This window comes from Echeneis naucrates, chromosome 7, assembly GCF_900963305.1.
Source record: "Echeneis naucrates chromosome 7, fEcheNa1.1, whole genome shotgun sequence".
NCBI classification, from domain to species: domain Eukaryota; kingdom Metazoa; phylum Chordata; class Actinopteri; order Carangiformes; family Echeneidae; genus Echeneis; species Echeneis naucrates.
In genome coordinates, this window is record NC_042517.1 from 23,120,976 (window position 1) to 23,146,819 (window position 25,844).

General features: G+C 38.8%; 1 protein-coding gene across 1 annotated transcript; it reads right to left on the bottom strand.

Annotated features, from left to right (window-relative positions):
* Positions 1-5,309: 5,309 nt before the first annotated feature.
* Positions 5,310-24,283, bottom strand: tm9sf4 (transmembrane 9 superfamily protein member 4). The gene is made up of 18 exons (XM_029506997.1): positions 24,260-24,283; positions 22,150-22,260; positions 20,646-20,745; positions 20,379-20,535; positions 20,038-20,182; positions 19,421-19,544; positions 19,190-19,311; positions 18,141-18,252; positions 17,861-17,931; positions 17,572-17,704; positions 14,739-14,820; positions 14,559-14,634; positions 14,324-14,407; positions 11,066-11,241; positions 10,923-10,986; positions 10,190-10,309; positions 8,692-8,781; positions 5,310-7,312 (listed from the first exon to the last, which is right to left on the bottom strand). The coding sequence occupies exons 1-18, from the start codon at positions 24,275-24,277 to the stop codon at positions 7,163-7,165; spliced, it is 1,935 nt and encodes a 644-aa protein (XP_029362857.1). The 5' UTR covers positions 24,278-24,283; the 3' UTR covers positions 5,310-7,162.
* Positions 24,284-25,844: the final 1,561 nt, after the last annotated feature.

Below are 25,844 nucleotides of genomic sequence, written 5' to 3' on the forward strand. Positions count from 1 at the left end.
GAGCCAGATTTGTAGCAATCAAATTGAGCATTTATATTTTTATAACAAATATTCATTTCCTTTAAAAAAAAAAGTTAAGAAAAAGCTTTTGGCATGTATTAAGTTTGTCCTCCCTGGGTTTCTGTGAGCTAATCTGAATTCTAGCACTTTCAACCTTTAAAAAAAGAGTATTTTTTTTTCTTTAAAAAATTTCAGCTTGTTATGTTCATGTGTTTTTAATTTTGTATTGATCCTGTACATGTATGTGCCATTAGTTTGATGTGTAGACTTTATCAACCTTTGTGTATTTCTCTTCTCCAAAAGAATAACAGTATTTTTGATAGACTTTTCACTAATATCCTTCTACGTATGATCCCCCTACTCCTTCTCCTACGAAACTTTTTGGGTGCCCGACTTTGCCTTCTTCCTCATGAATTTATCCAATCAAACCCCACACCAAGTGTTTCAAGAGAACAGCAACAGCATGTTTCTGGTTCTGAGGCAGTGAGGAACAAGTGTTGACAACAGAGTGTCAAAGCCGTAAGCTGCCAATGAAACGCAGCTACAACACAGACCATGTGAAGGACAGTTTTCGACAATGTAACTGAAAAAAATGTAAGTCAGGAGTTACCCCGAAATATAGCACTTAAAGCATACAGCCATTGTCACTGACCTGGTTGTCTCTACTATCAACCACACACATTTATGAATGATTTTGTTTCAGTTTGTCTTTGCATGGAGTGAAGTAAATGTGGCTTTAAATTAATGTAGTGAAAAATAAAAGACAGAACTGAAAAGTGTGGTAGGATCATACCTGTAGCTGTGAAACACAGACAACAAAAGAGCCCATGTTGTTGTAAAACCCAAACTCATATATTGATAGTTGTCTTCATACAGTATTTGTTTCAAGAGTGTTCCAGTGTTTGTGTTACTCATACCGCTATTGAATTGAATTGAAGAAATTGGAGAGATGAATTGAATTGATGAAAGCCTATTTGTGAGAAGACAACACAAATAAGAGAAAAACTAAACAAGAAACCTGAAAAATAAAATGACGTTAAAATCAATAAAAAGCAGGTGGAGATAATCTGATTTTAAGATAAAATTTAATTCTTAGTCCAGATGATCAATTTGACATTACAAACAGTTGCTTTGTCCAAATTATGCACAAGTTTAATCAATTCACTTTCCATTTCTGTTAGAAATGGACTTCCATAGAAGAACTACGACGGAAAACTCTGAAAACACTTGAAATAAAACAGATCCTCCTCCGACCTCTGACAGTGATGTTCTGTTCCTTGGCTTGGCTGTAGATTCATTACCTCGACCTGCACCTACTAGGGATGCACTTATCCTCAGCCTTTCTTCTTTACTAGTAGGTGCAGAACACAAAAATTTTAAGGGATTTTGTTCATCAGTTTAAGCCTGAAAAAACTGATTGGATTTTAATAAAGCTCTCTCTCTCTCTTTATTTTGCTTTTAGAAACTGGGTACTGTCTGATGCAGACAACATCCACATGTAGGTTTATATATTTCTAGCTTAAATGTAAGTCTTGCATTCCAACCTCTTTGTGTATCTTGATTAGTGACATAGGCCTTTATTTTTACCACTTGCTATTACAGCCACCTCTGTCATAAAAAAGGTGAAAAAGGTGAACGATAATAGATTATTTGCATTCACTTACACTATTTTATATAGCATGGAGTTTATCAACTACAGGGAGAATTATATAAATAATGTGCTTCAGAGAAAGAAAGATAATGATAAGTCTTGCTTTTTTTGTTACATATCTCACATGCAATCAGTTGTTGCAATGTAAAAGTGACAGATTTGTATATTGGTTGATCCAAAGAGATGATGAACACAACAACAGAACTATTGACTTATTGTACAGTACAGTGTATCTTTGAGTTGTCAAGTGTTATGTTGAAATGATTAAAAGACAAACCAGCGGTTTCATACTTTCTTTGCATTCTTTTTATTTTTGCTTCTGCAAAATGTGAAATTCCTCTGCAAAAGAGCATGATAAGAGTAAAAGTCGGTGGCTAATATCATCTAAGATTATGGGTGACCTCACACCTCTGTACTTTTATGATATTTTTGGGATCTAGAATAGGTAAAAAAAAAATCTTTTTTTAAGGTTGCCACCCATTTAAAATTGATTGCAATAAAAAATGTAAATGTCCCTTGTAGGAGCTTAGACTGAGGTCCCTCTGTCTAAGGTGCCTGTCATTTTTTATTGTGAACAGAATTAAGAAGACTTGTCTGCTGCCATTGTGAGCCAAGACGTGCACAGTGACAGTGGATGCTTGCCATGGCATGGTAGCATGCTAAAATTTGCCAACAAGCTCTTTAGCTTTTGTTTATATGTATGAGAACCAAAGAAAAAAAGTGTCTTACAATTTCCAACCTATTTGGGCCTAAAAAAAAAAAAAAAACACCTTACAATTAAATTATTTTAATTTTACAGCATGTCCACTGTAGAGGAAAACAGGACAATTTTCACAGAGGTCTACACCACCCATGTTGTCATTATATTCCCTGATTACTGCTGGTCGTTTCACTTGGACAAGACCTTTGTCTTCGTTGGACCATCTGCTACAGAGATCCTCTGGATCTGTCCCACAGACAGTGGAGGCTATCAGAACTGGTTTATTATCAAATCATTTTGTGAGCGCTAGCTAAGGCTCCCTATGGACCAACGTCACTGAAGCCCCTCTCCCTTCTTCTCTCAGCTGCTTATCTCCTGGCAGCTGGCATTGTTTTGGAACCCTGTTCTTCATAATAGTTCTGGTTGCTGGAAGACCCTTTAAGAGCAAAGCATCCATAAGATCGATCGTAGTGAAATATCGATCAAAGAGCACATAGGTTCCTGTGGGAACAGACTCGACCATTTGCAAGACAGCTTCAGATCCAACTCCCAGTCTTTGGCCCCTGAATGTGTTCTTGCCCTGATAGACCTCAAAATCCAGGACCAGACCATTTGTTGAGGCAAACACAAAAAGCTTTCGGCCAGTGGGGTATGGCTTTCCTGGAACATACTGCCTGACTGGGCAGCGGCCTGTGAATGGGATAATTTACTCAACGCACATCTTGTCACACCTTGGAAGGCTGAGACAACCTTGCCTCACACGGTCAAGCAAAGGCCTCATTCTCCAAAGAATGTCTGACTCCTTTGTCTCTAAAGTTATATCCAGGTCATTCACAATCTTGAGTGAGCGTCTCAGCTTGTAGAACCTATCCCTCATTTTCCTACAAATAACTGGCCCTTTGTTTTTTTTTAGCCCAAAACATTTTGACTCTGGGATAACCAAGGCAGGCCATGTGTAGGCCGAAGAAAATCTTGATTTAGTAGTAGTATTCAGTGACACTATAAAGAATATTTATATGAAATGAAGAATATTTGACTTACCGTTCCTCTTTTCATAAAATGTGGATGTTGGTATGGCAGCCATCTTGATAGAGAAAAAAAGTAAAGTTCCCAGCATGCAAACCCATCACATGACACATCACTGGAAAGCCCAGGATGTCCTCTACATGATACAGGGCTTGATAGGGTAACTCCAAATACTTTAGGAATGTACAAGTGAACATAATGTCCATTATAAAGGAGACGAATGAATGAGCCAGGTCTCAGGAGGACCCTCAGGAGACATCTTCTGGTTCCTTCAGGATATGTTGACTTTAGAGATGCTTAATGAGACTTAGAGCATTTCTGGATAGTGATGGATACAGCAGGTGGCTTTGATTGATTGAATCTCAGCTTTGGACATGAACCAAAGTATTGATCAAATTGTAATGGTTGGTGGAGATGGAAAAAAAAGTGATCAAATTTTGACTTAATAAGACCATTAAAAGCCAATGTCAGCTTGTTTACTTAGGAAACATTACAAGTTCAGCCTTGAACTTCATTCCTTCAGGCACTACCTGTCACCAGAGGTAGAAAGAAATGTTAATGTTAAATAATGTCTCTGTTACATCTTTCCTTATACTCCAGATGTAATGCTAACCAGCTAGCGCTGGTCTTTCCAATAGTGACTCACTATAGCCTTCAATCTGCCACCACCACCATTTCCGCACAAAAAAAACAACCAAACAAAAGTTCAGCAACTGGGAAAACAGACAAATAGTCCCTTTGATGTTGATTTATTTAAAATCAACCAGCTGATCCACCCCAACACGAAGCTGCATGTGTAATATTGCAAAATCACAACAGATTTCCTCATATTCAACTAGCCATCACTTTATTTGTCATTGTACATTTTTGTTATGGGTATTCTGTAAAAGAAACAAAAGAGAGGGAGAAAAGAATAGAAACAACTTCCTTTAGAAGTCATCCTTAGCCACATGCTTCTGGCTAAAACAATGACAGCATTATAGAGAGACAGTGCCACAGACAGCTAAAAGCAACAAATACAAAGCTGTTTTCTTTTATTTACATTGTAAACCGCTCCATCATACATACACATGAATGATGCAGGCCACTTAAAAGTTTATCTGTAAAAAAAATCCCCTCCGGCGTGTCCACTCCGACGGCAGGGGATGAGTGTCATTACAGGAATACGCTCATTTCAACTGAGACAACTGAGCAGTCATATCCTGACGTAGGGGAGGGGTGAGTGTGACTTAAATATTCTGGCCTGTCTTGCAAACATCTGAGGTGGGGTGGGGGGCTTGATTTGAGTGAAGGATGGAGAGGGCACAGGATGATGAATAGTTCATCATTTTCTGCCCCTGGAGAATCAGGGTTGATTGAGGCACCTGCCCCTTCTCTGTGCAGTTCTCCAATGAAAATTCACCTTTAATTCTGTGCAAATACACCCACTACCATTTTGTGTTTAAAAAAAAAAAAAAAAAAACAGCTGAAGTGAACCCCATGACGTTTTCAATAAAATCAGTGTCAATAACTAAGTAATTTTCAGTTTCAGAGGGTCACAAAGAAGATGCATGAAAACAACTTGGATGAATGTTTCTCAGAGCCTTGCATGCTGAGTGTGTGTAGTTATCGTTTTGATATTTAATAAGGATTTTTTTTTTCTTTTTCTTTTTAAAGTTGTGTGTTACTTGTTGAAATTCAGCACTAGATGCTTGTCTGGTAGCAACTACTAACTATAGTACACTGAAATAACATTTTCCTGTGTGCCGATCCATGACAGGCAGGCAGCAGAGCCCAACGACTGACCTATTGTTGTGCAACAAAAGACAACAAAATTAGACTGATGCTGACCTGCCTGTGTTGTCTTTAAAGGTCTAATTACGCCTATTCCTGTTCTTGCCAAAAGTTAGATGAGACAGGTATAAACCTAACCTCTCCACATGAAATGTAAAGCCCAAGTCAGCAGTCTATTAGAGCTTGTTTTTTTTTTTTTTTTTTTAATTTGTCCAAAAGTGTCTTCCAACTAAATAATTAATATAAGTTTAAATCCTTGTTCCATGATAAGCATACGATTATTTGGACTGAGTTCGAAAAGTCAGGCTATCTTGGTCATGACAATTATATCAGCTGACTCATCCAATCTCATTTTGACAAGAAAGTTAAAAGTTGCACTTCACAAAATGTCAAAATATTTCACAAATGCAATGATGATATAATTTCTCTTCTTCAGTAAAATAAATTTGCCATCTATGGGAAGCTGTTAGTATGAGTTGCTCAAGTCACATTGTCATCACCCATGTTCTAAATGCATTTCAAGTTTCTGATCTGAAAAATACCTTAATGTGTAACCAAATATTTTTATCCATGAAGAGGACCTTGGCAAAGGAGAAAAAAAAACAAAAAACAAGTCTTTAGGTATCAGTCTACACAAAGGCATCGACTTTGTGTCTTATATGAACACTGAATTATGTTTCAAAGCCTATCCCTTGTTAAAACAACATTTGCCACCACTAGAGAAACACAGCAGTGACATTGCTGGCTTTCAGGATTCTTATCACAACTTATTCACAAACCGTATCATACATCAGACTCAGACTTTAAGAAACTTGGTAATGTTTCACAAGAGGAATGTTCCTTTGTAATAACTTTCACAAAAACAAGCAACTTTGCACTTGTTTCCATTACTGCATAGTTCAGCAGGCATCCAGCGCTGCTAAGGCTACACTGACTGCATGGTTCATGTGTACATTTGCGTGTGGAAAAGCTTCAAACGCATACTTTGAAATGCAACACGTTCCTCCTTCTTGTCTGTTGACTGTAGCGTTTCCTTTTGTGACTCCAGCGGCTTTTACCCAACAGTCCATAGCTTCAGGGCATCAGGTTCACAGTCCCATTCAGAGCTGCTCTGTTTCATTTAGAACAAATGGACCAATATTAATAAGAGACCCATTGTTTTGAAAGGAGATGATAATATTTTGATTACAGTTGTAGTTAACATGGTCACACCAGGACATGGAAACTGAAGTAAAAAATAATAGTACATTTAATTTATCCTTTCTTGTGTTACAATGCAGAAGTTCCCAGCAAAAACTCCATCCACATCAGTTCAACATGAAAAAGTTAACAACATAACCACAGTTAGACTCTCCCATCCTTCCCTGATCTGTAAAGTCTCTGACATGAAACCAAAGTCACTTCAAAAAGCAGAGACAATAGAAAAACTAAAGACAGAATTTAGGTGAGGAAATTAGATGCAACTCGCTTCCCAGGAAATGATTGAAATAAAGTGAATCAGAGATAAATCCCGGGATGACAAAAATAAAAACTCAGATAAGTTAGACTCAAAAACACAAAAGACAAAACAAACATGTGCAGAAACCGTTGTCTGACAAGCTTTGGCCCACTATTTTGTGTGCAAGGTGAAACAGCAGAAGACATTAGCTGTCCCATCAGAGGAGACAGAGGGGGGGACTTCCTCTGAGTTTCTGTGCTGCAAAGAAGCAGGGGAATGGGGAGGGGACACGGGGCAGGAGCGGCTTGTTTAGTTCTGCCACCTTGCTGTTTTTCCCTCATGAGGCCAGTAGGTGGGGCTGTTGCATAAAAACACCCCTCAACACAAGTCAGTGCTTGTTTGAAATCAGGTATATATATATATATATAAAAAAAACAAAACAAAAAAATGCACATCTTAAAAAACAAACAAACAAAAAGGCGATTTAACACCCCCCCCCCCCAAAAAAAAAAAAAAAAAAAAAAAAATACACAAATACACAAATAAAACAAAACACAACAGCAGCTGTGGTGACTCAGTCAATCTTGACTGCAGCGTAGATTTTCCTGATGAACATGTAGGCTGCATAGAAGCCGATTGTGCCTGTTAGCAGCCAGAAGGACAGCACCATCAGGGCTGTGTAGCCAAAGTACAGGAGCGAGGGGATGAACTCATCGATGTCCAGCTGAGGAGTAATAAACACAGGAGTGATCAACAGAGCAAGTCATATTCTGACTGTATTCTCCCTGGTGCTTACATTACAGTCTCCATGGAGATATGGAATAATGGCAATTGTCACACAGACAGTGAGTTACAACTTTATTCTGACAACCAAAGGGCCATCAATGCTCACATGCTGAGGTGTGTGGTGAGAGGTGGTGTCACAGCTAAAAATAGCCAAATGAAAAAAGAACAGGTTTCAGTTCTCTCACTGTTTCTGTGACAGATTTTGAAGGTTACTTTTCTGTTAATTAAGTGTTAATTAAAGACCACCCTCCAATCAGAAATGTCTTTTCCTTGTGGCTTCAGTTCAGATTTGAAAAGGTCTGTATATATTTTTATTTTATTTTATGCCACAATGTTTAGGAACTAATTTATATATTTTATGAAGTTTATGGAATATATTGAATGAAAGTCTAAATATATGGAATGCAGTTTGAATATACTGAAGGAGATTTAAAAGGTTGATAGCAGATAATTGTGGTAACAGCTGACAATATGTTTCATGTCTGAAGTGATTTATGTATAAATCTTTATTGGCCTTTTACTTTTTTTTTATACAGAAATGTTATCTTCTACTTGATCTGATTGTGGCAGCTATATCATTATAGGGAACACAATTACTTACCAATTTGACAATTTACTCAATTTATTGCCTGTTTTAGGAAGGTCCTTCTTGACAAATGAGGATTGAGCCTTTAAACTTTGAAACATTTTCTCCTTGAGTAACTTTGTCACAGCCATACAGTTGCTGCCCTCTGCCAAGCCAGCCCAGAACCATTGTCAAACATGCCAAATATTATGCATCAATATATATTGCATCTACAAATAGTAACAGTAGTGACTAGAGATTTTAGTCATGTATTCTTATATGCTGGAGCAACTTAGTTTGAATGTGTCACATTTGACCCATTTTAGTGCTGACTGGACATTAGTTTGCAAACAGGCATCCAATTAGAAGTGAGCATTGAAACAAGTTTAATTTGATGTTAATTGAGTTCCATAATGAAGCCTGAAAGCAGAAATGCAAAACTACACCAAGACAGTTTTTAGTTAGGGCTGTTAGCTTTAATGTGTGTATCACAACCAAATAACGGCTGTGATTAACATGATTTCTATTCATTGCATTCATCCAGTTCTGCTATTTTGTCAATCACAAATCAAAATTAACACTGACAGCCCTATTTTGAGTACTTAAAACCACAAATATATTGTCAAGTAAGACACTGGATAAGTGTAAAATACGAGACCCTGAAGCTGATGTTTGTTTTCTCAGGCCTGATAACATTATGCCGTCTTTGTGCGGATGTGTTCAGGTGCATGAGACTGAACATTTGTTTTTACCTTATTGACAAAGTAAAAGACGGCGTAAACAAGGACGTAGAATGCTGAGCCTCCGGATACCAGAAAAGTTCTCCACCACCACCGGTAGTCCTTGACAAACACACAAAACACAACATAAGGTTTTACAGGTTTCAAGCAGAGGCACAAGAGTCATGTACTGCTAAATAATGTCAGCAACAAAAACTATATCAGATTCAAACTTTAAAACAAACCTTCATCCAACAGCTTCTTTTCACTCTGCTAATTATGCTACTAGAGGAGGTGTTTTCCAACCTCGTACACTGATGTTTTGACCTTTTCCTGCTACATAAAATCATTTTAATAAATACCATAAAATTGAATGTGACTTAAGAGTAGGCACAGGACGTGTGAGTAATGTGTGGCATAATTTTTTCTTGATTATCCTCAGTCAAAATAACTTTCACAATATTGCAAAAATCATGAACTCCATTAAATGTCTCTAAAACATAATGAACATTATACTTTAGTCAAACCGAGCCACTGTACATCAAACAGGCAGTCTTGTGGCAGAGAGTGAGATGTGCATGCATTGCACCTTGGTTGGAAAGAAAGAGTCATGTGAGATAATGATTATCCCCAAAATGTGTGATATAAGAACCTTCTCAGTGAGACTCTGAGCTGATGTATTTATGATACAAAACAAAAACAGTCAACATTGAAGGATTTCCTAATCCCCATTTGAATTATTTTTCCTTCCCTAATATATAAGCTTCTTTGATTTAGCTCAAAGGATATGAAGTAGTTCTTATTGCAGAGGAGGTGTTTATTCTATATTTGTTTTGGCATATTCTGAAAATTCTATCTAAAATTTGCCAACTAAGTTATCTTATTAAACAACTAGCAAACTGCACTATCCACGAAAACGGACATGCTATGATGCAAGTAATGAGTGAGCCTGTTACTTATAAAATACAAGGCTTATTGGCTTTTTAAGTAAATACAGACACTACCCAACTTATAGACGAATTGCATTCTGAATGGCTGTTCATATCCTGAATTGTTTGTAAGTATTTTTTTGTTGAGAATTTTAAAGGTACCGAACTCTATACACTAACGGGAGTAGAAAGAACTGTGATGCCGACGTGACATAGGCTACACTGCTGTGCGGCGTGAATAGCAGCAAATTCACACTCAGCAGAAGAGGCACGCGGAACAAGATATGAGCTTATGGTCAGCAAGGGGAGCGCTCTGAACACAATTTTAACTTGCGGCTCTGTATGTTCATATCTTTGAATGTTATGAAAATGAATGTTCCTGAGTAGTGACTGCAGTCATTTTGTTTGTTCCATTAGTTTAAATTAATGTAATAAATGTATGGACAGACAAGATATTTATACAGATGTCCATGCATCAAGTTAAATAATATCAAATACAATACCAGTTGAGACTCCTGACCAAACTGCTATATAAATTAATACGATGTGGTATCAGACAGCAAAAGAAAAAGGTAAAGTACTTAAGTCCTCAATGAACTTACCTCTGCACAGAGCTGGAAATAAACCATGACGATGCTGATCTGAGAGCAGGAGACCACCAAGATGATGAATACCAGAAACAAGAAGCCAAAGAGGTAATAGAATTGATTCTCCCAGATGGCCTGTAGGTGGTAACACAGATTCACTAGCATCAACAACTTATGGCACAACTCACCTTACAGTATGTGTGAGGACTAAGTCGCTGCCTTCACATCAGTTACTATCCAAATATACAGTGGGTAAATTAAGTATTGAACACATCACCATTTTTCTCAGTAAATATATTTAAAAAGGTGCTACTGAAATTTTCACCACTTGTCAGTTGGGCCAGTTTATTGTTAAATGTTGTTTCCCCTTCTGGATTCCAGCTAGCCGGTTCCAGAACATTCAGAAGTTTAGACATCCTTCTGTAACCAATGCCATCAGTATGCTTTGCGACAATAAGGTTACAAAGGTCTTCAGAGAATTCTTTGCTTTGTTTCTTGTGTTACACCTTGGCAATGAGACATCTTTTTATAGGCCATCAGTTAGGACTGAACCAGCTGATATTAATTTGCACCGACAAGGGGCAGGATTGCTGATTACTGATTACTGATTTCATCTGGTGTCTTGGATTTTGGTGCTTTTTTTGTGCCTCACATATATATATATATATAAAAATCAATCAATCAATCAATCTATCTATCAATCACAACAGTGTGCAATGTTGCCAGAGAGCAGAGCAGGTGTACTCACACTGAAGATGAAGAACAGCTCAATGAACATGGCACCAAATGGCAGGATCCCAGCCATCAGGATCCTAAGGGAAAATAAAGACACCATTGTATCACAACCGATCGGCTCTAAATTAAAATCAGACTGTTTGGTTCGACACTCACCCTACAAACTTGTTCATGTACCAGCGCTGCTCTGGGACCTGACGAGGAATCTGGTTGGTGCGTACTGGGTTATCATATGGCTGTTTGCGGAAGCCAAAGTAGTATCCCAGGTAGACCAAGGGCATGGAGATCCCAAACCACATACAGAGCAGGGCCAGCATTGTGGTGAACGGCACCTGATGGCGCAAGAGAAGAGAGCAGAGGCACAGGAAACTTTTAAAGATAAAGGAAAAAGTTTTCATACAGACAGTCTTTAATAATTTGTAATGGGCGAGATGCAGATTCATGACACAACTATGGAAAAACATAAATGCAGAAATTCACTCACAAATTCTTTTGGACACTGTGTTCACATGACTTTGATTAATGAATCTTGGTCATTGAGAAATTGAGCACAAACCTCATTTGCAGTTTGCAACAAAACACTTCCTGTGCCACAAGTCATCAGATATGGCTGAGAAAGAATGGCATAAAAACATAATATCCCAATTTTGGCAACTTCAACTCTGAAGTGCTGTTTTACTTTCAACTTCTTTCATCTTTCTACTTTAGCAATTGAGTATTCTACTGAAAATTCAATCGATTACTTGAGTGATCGGATAAAAGATATTTTTGTTTAGTTAAAGAGCAATTATACATATAAGTGAGAATTTCACTTAATAACAAAAAAATTATTTCCTTTAACAATCAAGATTTATCTTTATCTTCGCTTTTGTCATGGTCACGTCTGTCCTCCATCTTCCCACTGCTAAAACCAAACACGTCTGCCCTCTCCTTCTTCCTTTGCGTGCGTGATGTCAGCGCGTTGTGGAGACAGAGCACATTGCGTCATACTCCAAAAGAGTTGTGGACCACCATAAATCAGCCGACTGAGTGTCTGGTCTTCAAGGCTGTTGTGTAGCCGACAGCAGGGCCTCTCGTATTGTTGTCTGTATCCAATTCTCTTGTCTTAAAGAAAAACATTTTCTGTTCGGCAGCTTATAAAAACTTAGATCAGGGTTCTTTACCCTCTTATTAGTGCACCCTACCAGACAGCAGCTTTTGGGCATTTGTTTGTGTTTGCTGGCACATGGAGAATGACAAGAAACACCTTCACACAATACAAAGTCAATGGAGAGCTCTTGATTGTTTTTCCCTCCGGCATGGGCGGGGCTGAAATGTGCTCTGTCTCTATTAAAAGTAGTCTGGGCAAAGTACTCTGTAAAAATTAAAAGATTCCTCGATCATTTTTTGTAATCAAGGTACTCTAATTATTTGTGGAATCGTTTCAGCCCTAACCTGGACAGGTCACCAGCCCATCGCTAGGCCAACACACAGAGACAAAGAACCTTGCACTCACACTACAGGCAATTTAGAGTCACCAATTAACCTAAGCGTGCATGTATTTGGATGATGGCATGAAAACTCCACATGGAAAGGCCCCAGGCCTGGGAATCAAACCCACAAATGTCTTGCTGTGAGTCAACAGCGCTAAGGGAGGGGCAGGACTTAAACTAGAAGTGGGCGTGGTTTGCACGAAAGTTGTATTTTTAAAGTAGCTTTCTGTCAGCCTGGTGGATGGAGCTGATGGCAGAGAGGGGAGTGAGTTCAACATCCTTACAACCTGGTGGATAAAGCTGTTGGTGAGCATGGTGGTGCAAGAACAGAGGCTTCTAGGAGGCGGGGTGGCTTGCATTGCTCACGACTGATCACTTAGCAGATGAGGTGGTTTCTGCACCACATGGTCAGAAGGTTGACCTTCTTCCTGTAGTGAGTCTTGTAGCCCTTGGTGATGAGACCCACCAGAGTTGTGTTGTCCGCAAACCTCACTCTGTGATTGGTACTATACGTTGTTGTGCTGTCATGTGTTAGCAGGGTAAAGAGCAGGGGTCTGAGCACACAGCCTTGGGGGGGCCCCTGTGCTCAGTGTGATGCTGCTTGAGGTGTTGTTGCTGACACGCACTGCTTGTGGCCTGTGACCGAGGAAGTCCAGCAGCCAGTTGCAGAGGGAGGTGCTGAGCCCCAGTTTGTCAAATTTGCAGATGAGTTGCTGTGATACAATGGTGTTGAATGCTGAACTGAAGACTATGAACAGCATTCTCACATGGGTCTTTATTTGTCCAGGTGGGTGAGGGCTTGGTGGAGGGAAGAGCAGATTGCATCCTCTGTAGATCATTTGGCTTGGGATGTGAATTGGTTGGGGTCCAGGGTGGAAATTGATACCGGTAGCTATATTTATTGTAAGCCTCAATATATAAATTTTTTTACAGCTTAGTTTTTAATCACACCAAGGTAAGAAGAGCGAGCCGACCGGAAAAAACATGACCCAGCAAAGAAACAGTGAAAATGACAAAACTCGATGCGGGCTGCATGAAGTCCTGTCTGGCACAAAAACACTGCTTCTGTTAAGAATCAAGTTTTTACCCCATGGCTTTCAGAGTATGATGCGTTGCACTCTTTCTCTATCACAGGACGCCCTGAGGAGTAATTTCCTTCAGCTCAAGCATGGATATTCACTCATATTACTCATACTTGTCAAAATTGCTATATCTGTACCAGAAACTCATTTCAGCCAAGTATCCAGCTCAACCCTGCATAACAACATATTTTTGGCTGGGTAAACAGTAAAGTTTATAATAAGCTGACTATTCTGCTTTATGTTAGATTTTGCTTCTTCACCGTAGCTCAGCTCTTAAGTAACGTACATATGAATGATGAGGAGAATGCAGTCTCATAGCACCCTCTGTGTTCATTAATATTTATTCATGTGGAATATACATGGTTCATGTGTGTGCATATGGTACACTGACGTCTTTTGTTATAGCACTCTCTTCCATCTTTTCTTCTTACTGAAATATTACCAAGTAATACCAAGTAAAACATGTCCACAAGCCAAAACCTACTCTTGGTTCAGCTGTGACGTGTTGTTTTTCGGACACTAAACCTCTGATGGCCATTCAATCAGTGTATGGGTGTGGTAATGTATATTAGAAGCGCTATTTAAGTAGCTTTATAAAAAACATTGAATGTGTATGCAGCTTTTATTAAGTGTTTTGAGTGGCTGATTAGGGTAGCTAGTGTGTAAGTGAGAAACAATAATGAATGACGAAGTTCAGCAATTAAGTTCTGCCAGGCTATCAACTCACATGCTAATGAAATTTATAGCTGGGGCTGAAATAAATTATATTTAAAATATGTTACAAGTCAACTTACAACTAAAATTGCTGTTTACTTATCTGTACTACATTTTGAGATTTTTGTTTCAGTCAAGCTACTCACCGCCCCAGAGGAGTGCTCTCCCCAGATGAAACAGTTGAGGATGAAGCAAATTCCAAAAACCACTGCAGGATACAGAGTTGTTGTCTATAGAGGAGTCAAAAACAAAGACAAGTCTTGTGTACCAGTTGTGGAACTACATTTAGAAATTGAAGGTGAGGCACAAAAAAATACTGGGTTTGCATTGAAAAATTTGTGATGGCATTGATGGAAAACGATTTTTAATTTAAGAACTCACACAAAATGCTCCTTTCTTCCACCGATGGCCCTTCAGTGTGCGATACAGTCTGCCAGCGAAGTAGCCACCAAACACACTGAGGGAAGCACAACCAAAGAAAACAGCCATTTAAATTAATTTATTTCAAAATGAGCATCTTAGAACTTGAATTTATAAGTGAGAGAGATGAAATAGGCTTACCCCATGAACATGAAAAGGAAGCAAGCCGTGGTCATCAAGGCTCCTCTACTGGAGGGAGACAACATTCCCAACATGGCCACAACTGCAACCAGGAAACATAGCCGTCTGAATATTTCATTACATCACAGATCGACACAGACAAGACTGAATGTACTTTTGTATAAGTTGATTGTTTGCCAGAGAAGATTCCTAACCCTGCTGGTATCACTGGAACTACAATAACATTCCACGCCAGATCACACTTCACTGTGATGGCGCATGCTCCATGTTCAGAACTGACATTAGCATGTGATCCAACCCCAAGTGATTCAGCACAGCAGTAAATCAGTTCAGTGACCACTTGTGATTGATCACACTTTTCTGGTTTATATGAAAAAAAAAAAAAGGTTTTAAACCAATCCAGAAAATTTGTCAATGTGTGTTGAATGTGTTCGCATCTGTGTGTGGGTGGGTGACAGTAAGAGAGAGAAGGCTACTGAGGGTTGAGCGAATCAGTCTTTCATGTTGAAACTTTAAAATATTTTCAGTTTACTATGAAACTGTGTTGTGACCAATCAGTTGGACATCAGCAGAGAAAGGCAGTACTTTACTGTAGCTTGGGAGGTATTTTGCATTTCCACTTTCAAAAGCATGTAGCCAAATGTGGTCTAATGAAGGAACTGTCCAGTTATGGTCAGATCTCCTGAGAGAACTACTACGACTCTCAGGAGGTCTGACTATAATCAGCAAAAAAATCTGCAAAAATTAAGTTTCATGTAGAACAACCAGCATACAGTGGTATGTAAAAGTTTAGGCACCATTGCTTAAAATGTCTGTTACCGTTTATACTTAAGTGAGCACGAACCAACTACCAAAAGGCAAAAAGTAAGTGGAAGCAAAGTTGACCCTAAAATCAACGTTCATGGGCTCCTCTAAGTGACTTGCTATCCTTCAGAAAAATAATATACTAAGTGTTTTAAGGGACCTGTTTCCTCAATTCGTAATTTTATGAAGAGATGGAAGTGAACAGGAATGGTAAAAGTCAAGGTGAAGTCTGGAAGACCAGAACATTTGAACTTTCTGAAAGACTGCTTATTTGATTGCTACAAAGGAAAATAACAACTAATTTGACTGCATAAGACCTACAGGAAGATTTGGCAGACTTTGGAGGGGCGGTGCACTGTTCTGCCGGGCAACAACACCTGAACAAATATTGCCTTCACGATAGAGACAGCAGAGAAAAATCTTTCGTCTGTCCTAGCCACAAAGCTCCGCATCTTAAGGTTCGAAATGAACATCTAAACATCTGATACATTTTGGAAACAAGAATACAATTTTTTTGCCTAAAATTTGCAAGGGTAGTTTTGAGAAAAAGAGGTGCTAATTCCAGGACATCTCTTCAACCATTGGTGTAGGAATGGAAGAATGGATTTGAATAAATACCAGCAAATGCTGGGAGCAAATATTACAGCAGCTGTTAAAAAGTTGAAGTTAAAGTTGGCAGGTCCTACAACAAGGTAATAATAAAAATTATAAATACAACTTTGAAGTTGGATAGATTGCAAACAAGTAGTACATACAAGATGGCGAAGAATCTTCCAGAATTATAAGAGTATTAGCTGGCTACAAAAATGCATTAACAAGCTGTGAAACTTGCCAAGGGGGCGTGGCTATGATGGGTGCCCAAACCTTTGCTCCAGGCACCTTCTTTGTGTAGTTTTTACCTTTAATGATGGAAATAAGATGGTTATCTTGTTAAATATATCTTTATGCCTTTTGGTGATTAGTTGAGAGTGTCCAAACTTTTGCACATAGTCAATATGAGTTGACTTTTGAATGTCTCCCTCTGTTGCAACCTTTCCACTGTCGGTGTATATAAATTGTTGTCTGTGTGGATGTTTCTTCTGGGAAAAATCAGCACACAAAAAGTATGCTGCATATGGTAAGAAATTATACATTTTTACTCAATAGATCTCAGCACCTCTTTTCAAGTACAGATAAAATAATCAAACCTAAAAATATTCCAAGTTCATGTTACACAGCTCCACACAGAGGGCATCTGTTTTGCTGTAGACATGTTTACCGTATTTTCCGCACTATAAGGCGCACCGCATTATAAGGCGCACCTTCAATGAATGACATATTTTAAAACTTTTTCCATATATAAGGCGCACCGCATTATAAGGCGCTACAGTAGAGGCTGGGGTTACGTTATGTTACATTACGCGTTAATGTCCATATTCACAATATGACCAACCTTGTTCAACTGTAAACATACAAAAGAAACACGTAAAGCTCACTTTATCAGTTCATTCCTCATCTACCAATCCCTCGAATTCTTCTTCTTCAGTGTCCGAATTGAACAGCTGGGCGAATGCGGCATCCAACACGCCCGGCTCCGTCTCATCAAAGTCATTAATCGAGTCAGTGTCGCTGTTGTTGTCTGGCAGTTCAGTGACAATTCCTGCCTTACTGAAAGCTCGGACCACAGTTGAGACTGATATATCAGCCCAGGCATTTACGATCCACTGGCAGATATATATATGGATCAATATCAATATTGATCCATATATAAGGCGCACCGGATTATAAGGCGCATGGTCAGCTTTTGAAAAAATTGAAGGCTCTTAGGTGCGCCTTATAGTGCGGAAAATACGGTAATTTAGTTTCTGCATATTTAGTTTGTTGTTTCAGATTTATGGAATGACACGAATTACAACTCTGATGCAATAACAACACTCCTTCGCCTGATTTTAACCAATGTAAAGAAGAAATAATGGAACAACCTTGTGGGTGAAGGACAGATATACACTGTCAACGTCTGGAAATACCTGATGAGAGAAAACAAACTCACAGATGACAATGAGGATCATGCAGAAGAGCTGGATCCCTGAGCCCAGGAGAGAGCTGAGGATCATTGGATACTGAGGTGGCCTAAAGACATCACCATGGACATTCTTCCATCCTGACTCCTCCATTGTATCCTCCTAGTCAGGGAGAATAAAAACATAGTCTTTTAAGATAAACATCAGCTGAAATCTTTTCATTCTCATTTATATAGTTTTTCAAATATATTAAAAGAGTTCTTTTCCCACACCTGATTAAAAGCATGCCAACTATCTAATAAGTTTATATTTTCTTACAATGTCATCCTCTCTGTTGTAGTTAGCAATGTCCTTCCTCAAGGTCCTGATAATGATCATACTTAGAATTCCTGAGAGAGAAAAGACAAATAAGTCAGTCAGATCTCAACAATTTCCATATTGATTATTGACATCTGCACCAATGGCACATTAAATTAGTAATCTAGTATCAAATTCATGAGCTTCATAAATCCAATGACCAGATGGCGAATGCTACATTCATCTAATATGAACATGATGAAAGTTGAGCTGAGCAGGCTAAGTGACAAACTGGACATACCAGACAGGAAGAATACAACCACCACGGAGTTGACAATTGAGAACCAGTGAATCTGGACGTCGCTCATGGTCAGGTACGTGTCCCATCGAGAAGCCCATTTCACTTCACTCTCCTGTGCAGAGGGGACAAAAGGCTCAGCAGTCTTTTCTGCATTGATGGCATCTAAACTGTGAGGTGTGCCTCCATAGGAGAGGGCCAGAGAACCTCAGGGAGAGCATGATCAAAGTTTATTTCTTGTACAGTTCATCCCACATCAACTGCCTCAAATGCAGCAAAGAAGCAGGGCTCTGTTAAATATTAAGCTCGGTGTCTATTTGCTTTGTTACTCACAAGCAACATGAGCTAAAGAGGCTTGGATACATTACATGGAACTTTGGAATGAAACTTAAAGTCACATTGTGTGTTGCACAATGTTTCACAACCATTTTTTTCAAAATTTGTAATGAAATTCAATTTTATTCACACTTTTCATCATATAACATTAAAATGTCTAACATTGCAATTTGTATTCTTTTTCACCGATTGCCTCAGCTTTCCTGTTCCCTCAGAGCCAAATTAAGGGGGCAAAATCTCTTACTGCTGAAATCAAAAAGAGACTGATGACTAATGAATTGAATAGCAACGCTGTAAATGATGCGGAATGAAGATTTCCTTTTGGTGTCTCAGTAAGTTGCTCAACAATCACATGACTTGCGCAAATTGCACTGGCTCAGCAGGCTTTGTGTTCTGAGGGCAAATTGACTTTTCCTTTTCAATAAACCACTTTCTCCATAGTTTTAACTCTGCAGTACGCCACTTAATTCAAAATAAACAAAAAAAAAAATCCTTAATAAATAGAACCTACAGTATGGGTCAAAAGTTTGGACACACCTTCTCACTCAAATGAATAGGAAAGTGTGTCCAAACTTTTGGCCTGTACTGTAAGTGACAAATCATAGAAAAAACAACAATTCCAATCGAATGTTTATGTACTTTTATGTGGACAATTTCAGGAAATTACTAAGGGTTACAGACTGGCCTGACATTTTCTTTAAGGGAAAATCACCGACCTCCCAGTGGACGGAGTAAGTGAAAAGGACCTCGTTCTCCTTGCTCGGATCAATTTCCTGGGGGGCAGAACCACTGGCCTCAGGCAAGGTGCAAGTCTTTTCATTTTCCACTGCTTTCAGGTCTGTGAATACATCAAGTCAGTGATCAAACTTCTTCCTGCTACCCAAATAGCTTTTAATCACCATTGGCTGGAAATGTTACATAAACATTTCAGGTGTGGCAACACCCACCATCTGCTTTTACACTCTGTGGGAGGACTTCAAACCGTACCACCCTGTAGTCATGAATTTCTCCTTCTTCCAGTTTCTCCCTGTGAAAGTACAGGATGAAGGACAGGTGGTTGTGCAAGTAAAACTGAAATGGAGAAAAAAGAAGAGAGAAATGTTAAAAAATAAAAAATAAAAAAAAAATAAATCTCATACTGGCATTGCATCATGTTGTGCTGGTGACCAATATTCCTTGTTTTCTACCTTTCAATTAAAAAATGTAATTGAAACGTTTGCTGTTGTGAAATTCAAGACTGACTTAACCCTCAGTGTAAACTGTTCAACACATGACAAACTTTAGCATGTGCCGATGATTTCAACCGGGAAAGCATAACCCAAGACGTCCAACATTAGTTTTACCTACAATAAGTTAAGTCATTGGATGATTTATGTCAAACTCTCCATGGTTTGCAACACACTGTTCCTTAAAAGTCCCTGAAGACATGGTTTCAATTAAATGTTTTATAAATGTCTAAAAAAAATAATGCATTACTAAACTTATCAAATCACAGTTTAAGTAAGATTTATGTAGTGCCAAATTTTAAATTATATACACAGGTAACAACTCTATTAAATAATACCTTGTTTGCCTCGACAAAGCCCAGTCTGTAGCCATGTTCAAACTGTATATCCTTCACCACATCCTTCTTCTGCTCCTCCTCACCTCTTGCCTCCCTGTTAGGGTAAAACTCTAACCTGGTGGCAACTGGTAGGTTGTCTGCAATACTGAATGACGCAGGAAGTGTTCAGTCAGTTTATATTTGGGTAATGAACATAAAGAAAAGCTACATAAATGGGTTACCTCAGACAAATTAAAACAAAAAAAAAATCTTATTTCATATATCAGTTTTTCTACATAGCATGGGGTGGACAGAAGCATAAAGATTCATTCTGCTGACAGCAGCGATGAACGGATGCTCACAGGTGAACGTAATACTCCTCCTGAATTCGCTCAGCAACCAATTTGCTCTCTTCGATGCTGAGCTTTTTCTTGTTGCACACCATCTCACATTTCTTGTCTTTGTTCATCTCAACATTGTAAAGGGTATTCACAATACGGTCCCCGCGTAACACCTCACCTACAAAAGGAATAATTCATATTTGCAGCTTGTAAGATAACATGGCTCTTCCTAAATAGGGACAGGTCTAATGAGGTGACAAATTCATATACCTGCAACAGTGTACTCACCCAGGTTCTCTCCCTTGTAGAAAATAGATTCTGGTTTACAGAAAGGGAGGGAGTAGTATTCATAAGGAAGTTGCGTACGGGAACTGGTCAGCTTCACTGCCTGAAACACAAATAGTGTGATTGACTGACTGGCTGAATGGGTCCTATATAGCTTATAGTAAAATGAAAAGCTACAATCACAAATAGTTGGTCAGAATGACAAAGGAAACTATACTTTGTGGGCTTACAAAGCAACAAGCTCCATAATTGATGTAAATCAACAGATTTTATGTGCTAATGTATTTGTCCTATTTGTCCTTAATTTCCCCTGGGGGCTAGTATTTAGTGTTTCCTCTACATTCTTTTAGCTGCCACTCCTTAAAATGTCTTTTTTTTTTTTGATTTGTTGTGAATACACCACCGTCACATTGCTCCACCTTCACAGGACACCCTGCTGATGAGTGCAATGGCGGGGGGGTCCTATTGGAGTTAACATGTCTTTAATTACTTGCGAGAGCACAACCTTGAAAATGACATCATGTCAGTCACCCAGGCACCAGGTCAGAGTGTCAGAGGAGTGTCGTCCTATAGGGCAGCAACTTACCGGAGAAAAAGGTAGTTTTATATGCTTAAAGTAACTCATCACAGATTTTACAAGTTAAATAGACATCCGCAAAGTATTGATGGCCAGCTAACGTTGCATAACATACCGGCAGCTTAAGTTAATTGGGCCCGGTGCCAACTCAGTGACACTAACGTGCGTAAACTAATTGCTAGCATTAAAGTACACGCCGCGATGTATTAACTGCATTTTCAGATAAGCTTGTTCAAATATTTCTCTAAGAAGAGAGAGACAACTGATGAAGATGACGCTAGTCAGGTATCATTAGCCTTTTGCTTACTCATAAATGATGACGGTTAGGTAAAAAAAAAATATTTTAATGTTCACACTTATAATAATCAGATGTGATGTGAGCCTAAATTATCCAACATTACTGAAATTTTTTATGTAATCGTATTAGACAATTAACATTAGACAGGGAGGAGTAGTGGAACAAAGCGAAGGAGAGGAGAGCACAGCAGGGAGAGAGCCAAGTGAAGAAGCAGAAGAGCAAAGTAGTGGTGCAGGAGAGATAAGTAGAGGAGAAAAACCTAAAGGGAAGCACACATGCTGGGAACAAAAATGGGTTGGGAAAAAAAAAAAAATAAAATAAATAACCGGTTCCACTCATGGATCTACCGCACTGATCATGGGGAGTACTGATGAACCTTTTTTCCCCTTTGCTTTTTTTTTTTTTTTTTTTTTTTTTTTTATAATATACATGTCACGCCATGGCCCCCCAGAGTGCCTGCGTTTGTTTCTGAAAAAAAATCCTCGAGGAAACATTGGTATGGAGGTAAACATCTTCTTTTTTTATGTGAATATATTTCATTAGAATTACGTTTTTTTATGTTTATCCAAAAATTCAACAAATGAATAACCATAACACACTGTTTCTTCTTGACAATGGAATTCAAATCTTACCTTAATGTCTACTATATCACCCTCCCGGAAGTCCCGGGGAGCTACTCCAGGTACATAAAAGGGCTGGACCACAGGTAACAAGGAGAACAGCAGCAAGGTCCCCCATGTCTCCTGCAATGGACAAAACCAAACATTTCACCACACAGCCATAACTGTGCAATATAATAATATAATGCGATTTGAATATAGTAAGACTTAGCAATATAGTATAAAGTGCTATTTATGAACTGATTTCATCATCAAACTTTAAGAACAAAATATATGTATTAGGGGATGAAGGGGGACCAAATTCACATGTTTTTTTTCATTCCATGCAGTGACCCATCATACATGCTATGGCTTTGTTACAGAGGTGCAGGCCAATACACGAGTAGCGACTAATCTATTATATTCTAAGAAATCCCTTCAAGATGAGTTGAACTGGAACTCTTTCCCAATCATCCTAACAATAACAATGATGTCACTGCATATACAGGAACATGTTATACTGTATAAGATTTTTTAAGTCTAACCAGAAGCACAGTTATTATGCGTTTGGATATACTTAATCAAGCAAAACAGATGAAGTAAGAGTACACAGTTAGTTTAATATAAATTAGAAAAGAGAAAAAAAAAAAAAAAAAAAAAAAAACACACCAAACAAGCAAACAAAAACCCTCAAACAAATAGACAATCAGTAAACATTACAGTCATTAATAAAGTTCATAGTCTGTGGATACTGAGAGCTCTAGGTCCCAAAGCTGAGACAGAAGTAATTGAAAACGCAGCAGGCTCACAAGTGACTTAGCGGCAGCAGCTTTACAGCAAAGAGCTAAGAAAATTACTTCTCATGACATATGCATATGTGCTTGCACCAAACTAGGCTGCAAGTCCTCCACATGCCTCCAAGAAACCTGCAGCAGTCAGCATGGGTAAAATAATACTGCAAAGGCAGCGATCCCGAACATAAATTAATGGCAAGGGAAAAGTGGTGTAACAACAACAACAATGTCCTATAGTGGCTGCGACAGAGTTAACCATTGAACCCAACACATGTTTGGATGGAGTTGTACTTAAGTAGTGAATTGACTGCATTTATATGCTTAAGAGTTTTAACTCTCACTCACAGATACAAAGAGCAGTGAGGTATAATGTCAACCACCAGCTAAACCATTAGGTTTTGTGTCTGGCTCAGATTCTGGAAGCTTTGAATTGAAATGATTGTAATCCCTTTACTTACTGAGCCAAGTCTGCCCAAATTTGTGACAGAAATGCAACTTTTGTTCTCTCACCCACCAAACAGAATTTAACAGAGTATGTACAGCTATGCAAAGATAAAATGCCTGCACTGTGCTAATGTGTGAAGATCACACAAACCTCTCAGTTCTTGGTAGATGGGACTGAGGGCTGTCCTTAATTTTGACATTACGAGGCACAGCGTCATTTAGAAAAGACATTTACAAAATAAAAAATTAGGACGCTGTAAAAGTTTGAAAAACGACATGCACACGAAGAACGGGCCATTTGGAGGAGCAAGTGTGAGAGATTGTATCAATCTGGGCTGAAGCACTAAAGAAGTTAGAAAAGGCATTGTGCTTTACAAAGTACCAGCACAATTTAATAACAGAGACAGTCTCATCCTGTGTTTCTTTGTAATATGCATCCGCTACTGGGATCGTCACACATTTAGCACTTAAAACTACATCCAACCACAAAGTGACGCTACCCGACACGGCTGCTAACGGCTAACGTTAAACCAAAGTTCGCTGACACAATTTCCTCTGGCTACACACCGAGTGACAATCCAGGCAACAATGGTATATTAATTTATGTACTGCCATTCGAGCTTGTTACACCAGACAAAATATACAAATAGTTTCTGAGGCACATCTTAAGTGACAATTAAGCTAGGTAACGTTAGCTAATTTAGCTAACTCCACCAGGCAGTTAGCATCCTCAAAATTCACACAGTAGCGAACTGCTGTAAATCCGCATGTGGTCACCATTTAAATGTTTACCAATGACTATGCCCCACCTTTACACTGTTATAACCACAGCTCTGTCTAAGTGAATGCAGGAGGAGGGTATAAGCAATGAATAGTTTGAAAAAGGAGTTCATGTTTCCACTCACCATAGCCGCGGCCGCCATTTTGAATACGTGTCACGAGTGACGTCGTGGACGGTAATAGTTTTCGAGTTATCATTTTTAGTAACAATAAATAAATAAATAAATATACTCTGTGCAGGCACAGACAAACTAATAATTATATATACATGTATGTGTGTGTGTGTGTGTGTGTTTATATATATACATTCCATTCGAGTTTGATACATTAGACAAAATATATAAATTGTTTCTAACGTCAGTGCACATATTGCATATCAAAACATGCGCTTTGGTCTCAATCGGTGTGTTGCGTATTTTCTCAAAAATTGTGTCAGTTAGTTTGAGTATTTGTGTGAAGGTCGACTCCAACAAGTGTACATCCTTTTTCAAACTTGCACTATTTCCCCATAGTTTTAGCTACTGACTTTATTCGGATTTTAAAAATGTGACGGGTGGTACCTCAGGGGGGCGCTGCTGCACCTTTGGCCAATGGCTTAAAAGGGAAGTGGCTTGGTGGCCCGGGAGATGCCAGTTTCCGTGGGAAGCAAGGGTGATTGCTGGGCTCACGCGTTGTGTCTCTGTTGAAGGTGTATCGGTGAGTTTTAATGTTTTATCGGAGTTTTTAAACAAAGTATTTTTAATGTCTGTTTTGTGTAGGGCCAGGTGAAAGCTGTACACCACGACTGGGATGAGTAGAGCTGTGTGTGAGGCTTACGGCGCACAGGTATATTTTTTTTAAAAGGTATTTTAGACATTAAAGGATTTTTTGTAAATGTTAGATTGTAATGGTGTTTTATTTTAGACGTTCATTGTTCCTGCTGTCCTTGTGCCGGTGTTTATTTTTGTTAGTCCGCCCTAGTCTTGACACTGTGCCGGTGAACACCTGTGAAGGGCGGACTAACTCTTAAAATTAATTGTTTTTGTTTTGTCACTTCCCCGTAGTAAGATCTGTAGTCCACGAACTATTCCCTCTTTCATGACCCGACTTGTTGCCGTGTTTCATGTGTGCGGTGGTGTGGTTTTACACAAATTAAGTGCAGTTTGCCGTGTATTCGACACTTGAGGATATTCGGGTCCGTAAACGGTTCGGTTTGTGTGACGCAGTCTACTGGGCCCCCCTATCCATGTGTCTTATAATAAATAACGTAACTTTAAGACTGTTTCCGACTCCATTCGTAGTTCGGCATTGCAACAAAAAGTTGACAAAAGCCTTGTATATTCATCCCAGTTTTACATCTCTTTCATATCTTGTATACCTTTTGGGCAATAACTGTTCAAGTATCATGCTCAATTTTGACATATTTTCAGTTTATAATGTGTGTGTATGGCACGTAATGTTCAGCTGTAGAGTGGAGAGCTGAGGTGAAAATTATCTGGATAAATATCATCATTCTCACAGGCACATGCGTTGAGATATCTCTCAAAGCCATAGCCTCACCATTTCTTCCGATGTAGTAGAGATTCTTGTCCAGTGTGTCGACTTTAACAGTGAGTTGAACAGAATTTGATCTGTGAGCCTCTGAGGGACATGCCCTGCATCTATTTCTCCAGTTCACTCCAGTCCAATTTCTCGGGAGAACAGCGATAATGTCTCTGTTTTTGACACCAC

Excerpts from the sequence above, each read along its gene's own strand:
- tm9sf4 (XM_029506997.1), bottom strand. Across the intron at positions 14,821-17,571 it reads CATGATCCTCATTGTCATCT|TTGTGGCCATGTTGGGAATG; the intron begins GTGAGTTTGTTT and ends TCCTGGTTGCAG. Across the intron at positions 8,782-10,189 it reads ATTTCCAGCTCTGTGCAGAG|GACTACCGGTGGTGGTGGAG; the intron begins GTAAGTTCATTG and ends GTGTTTGTCAAG.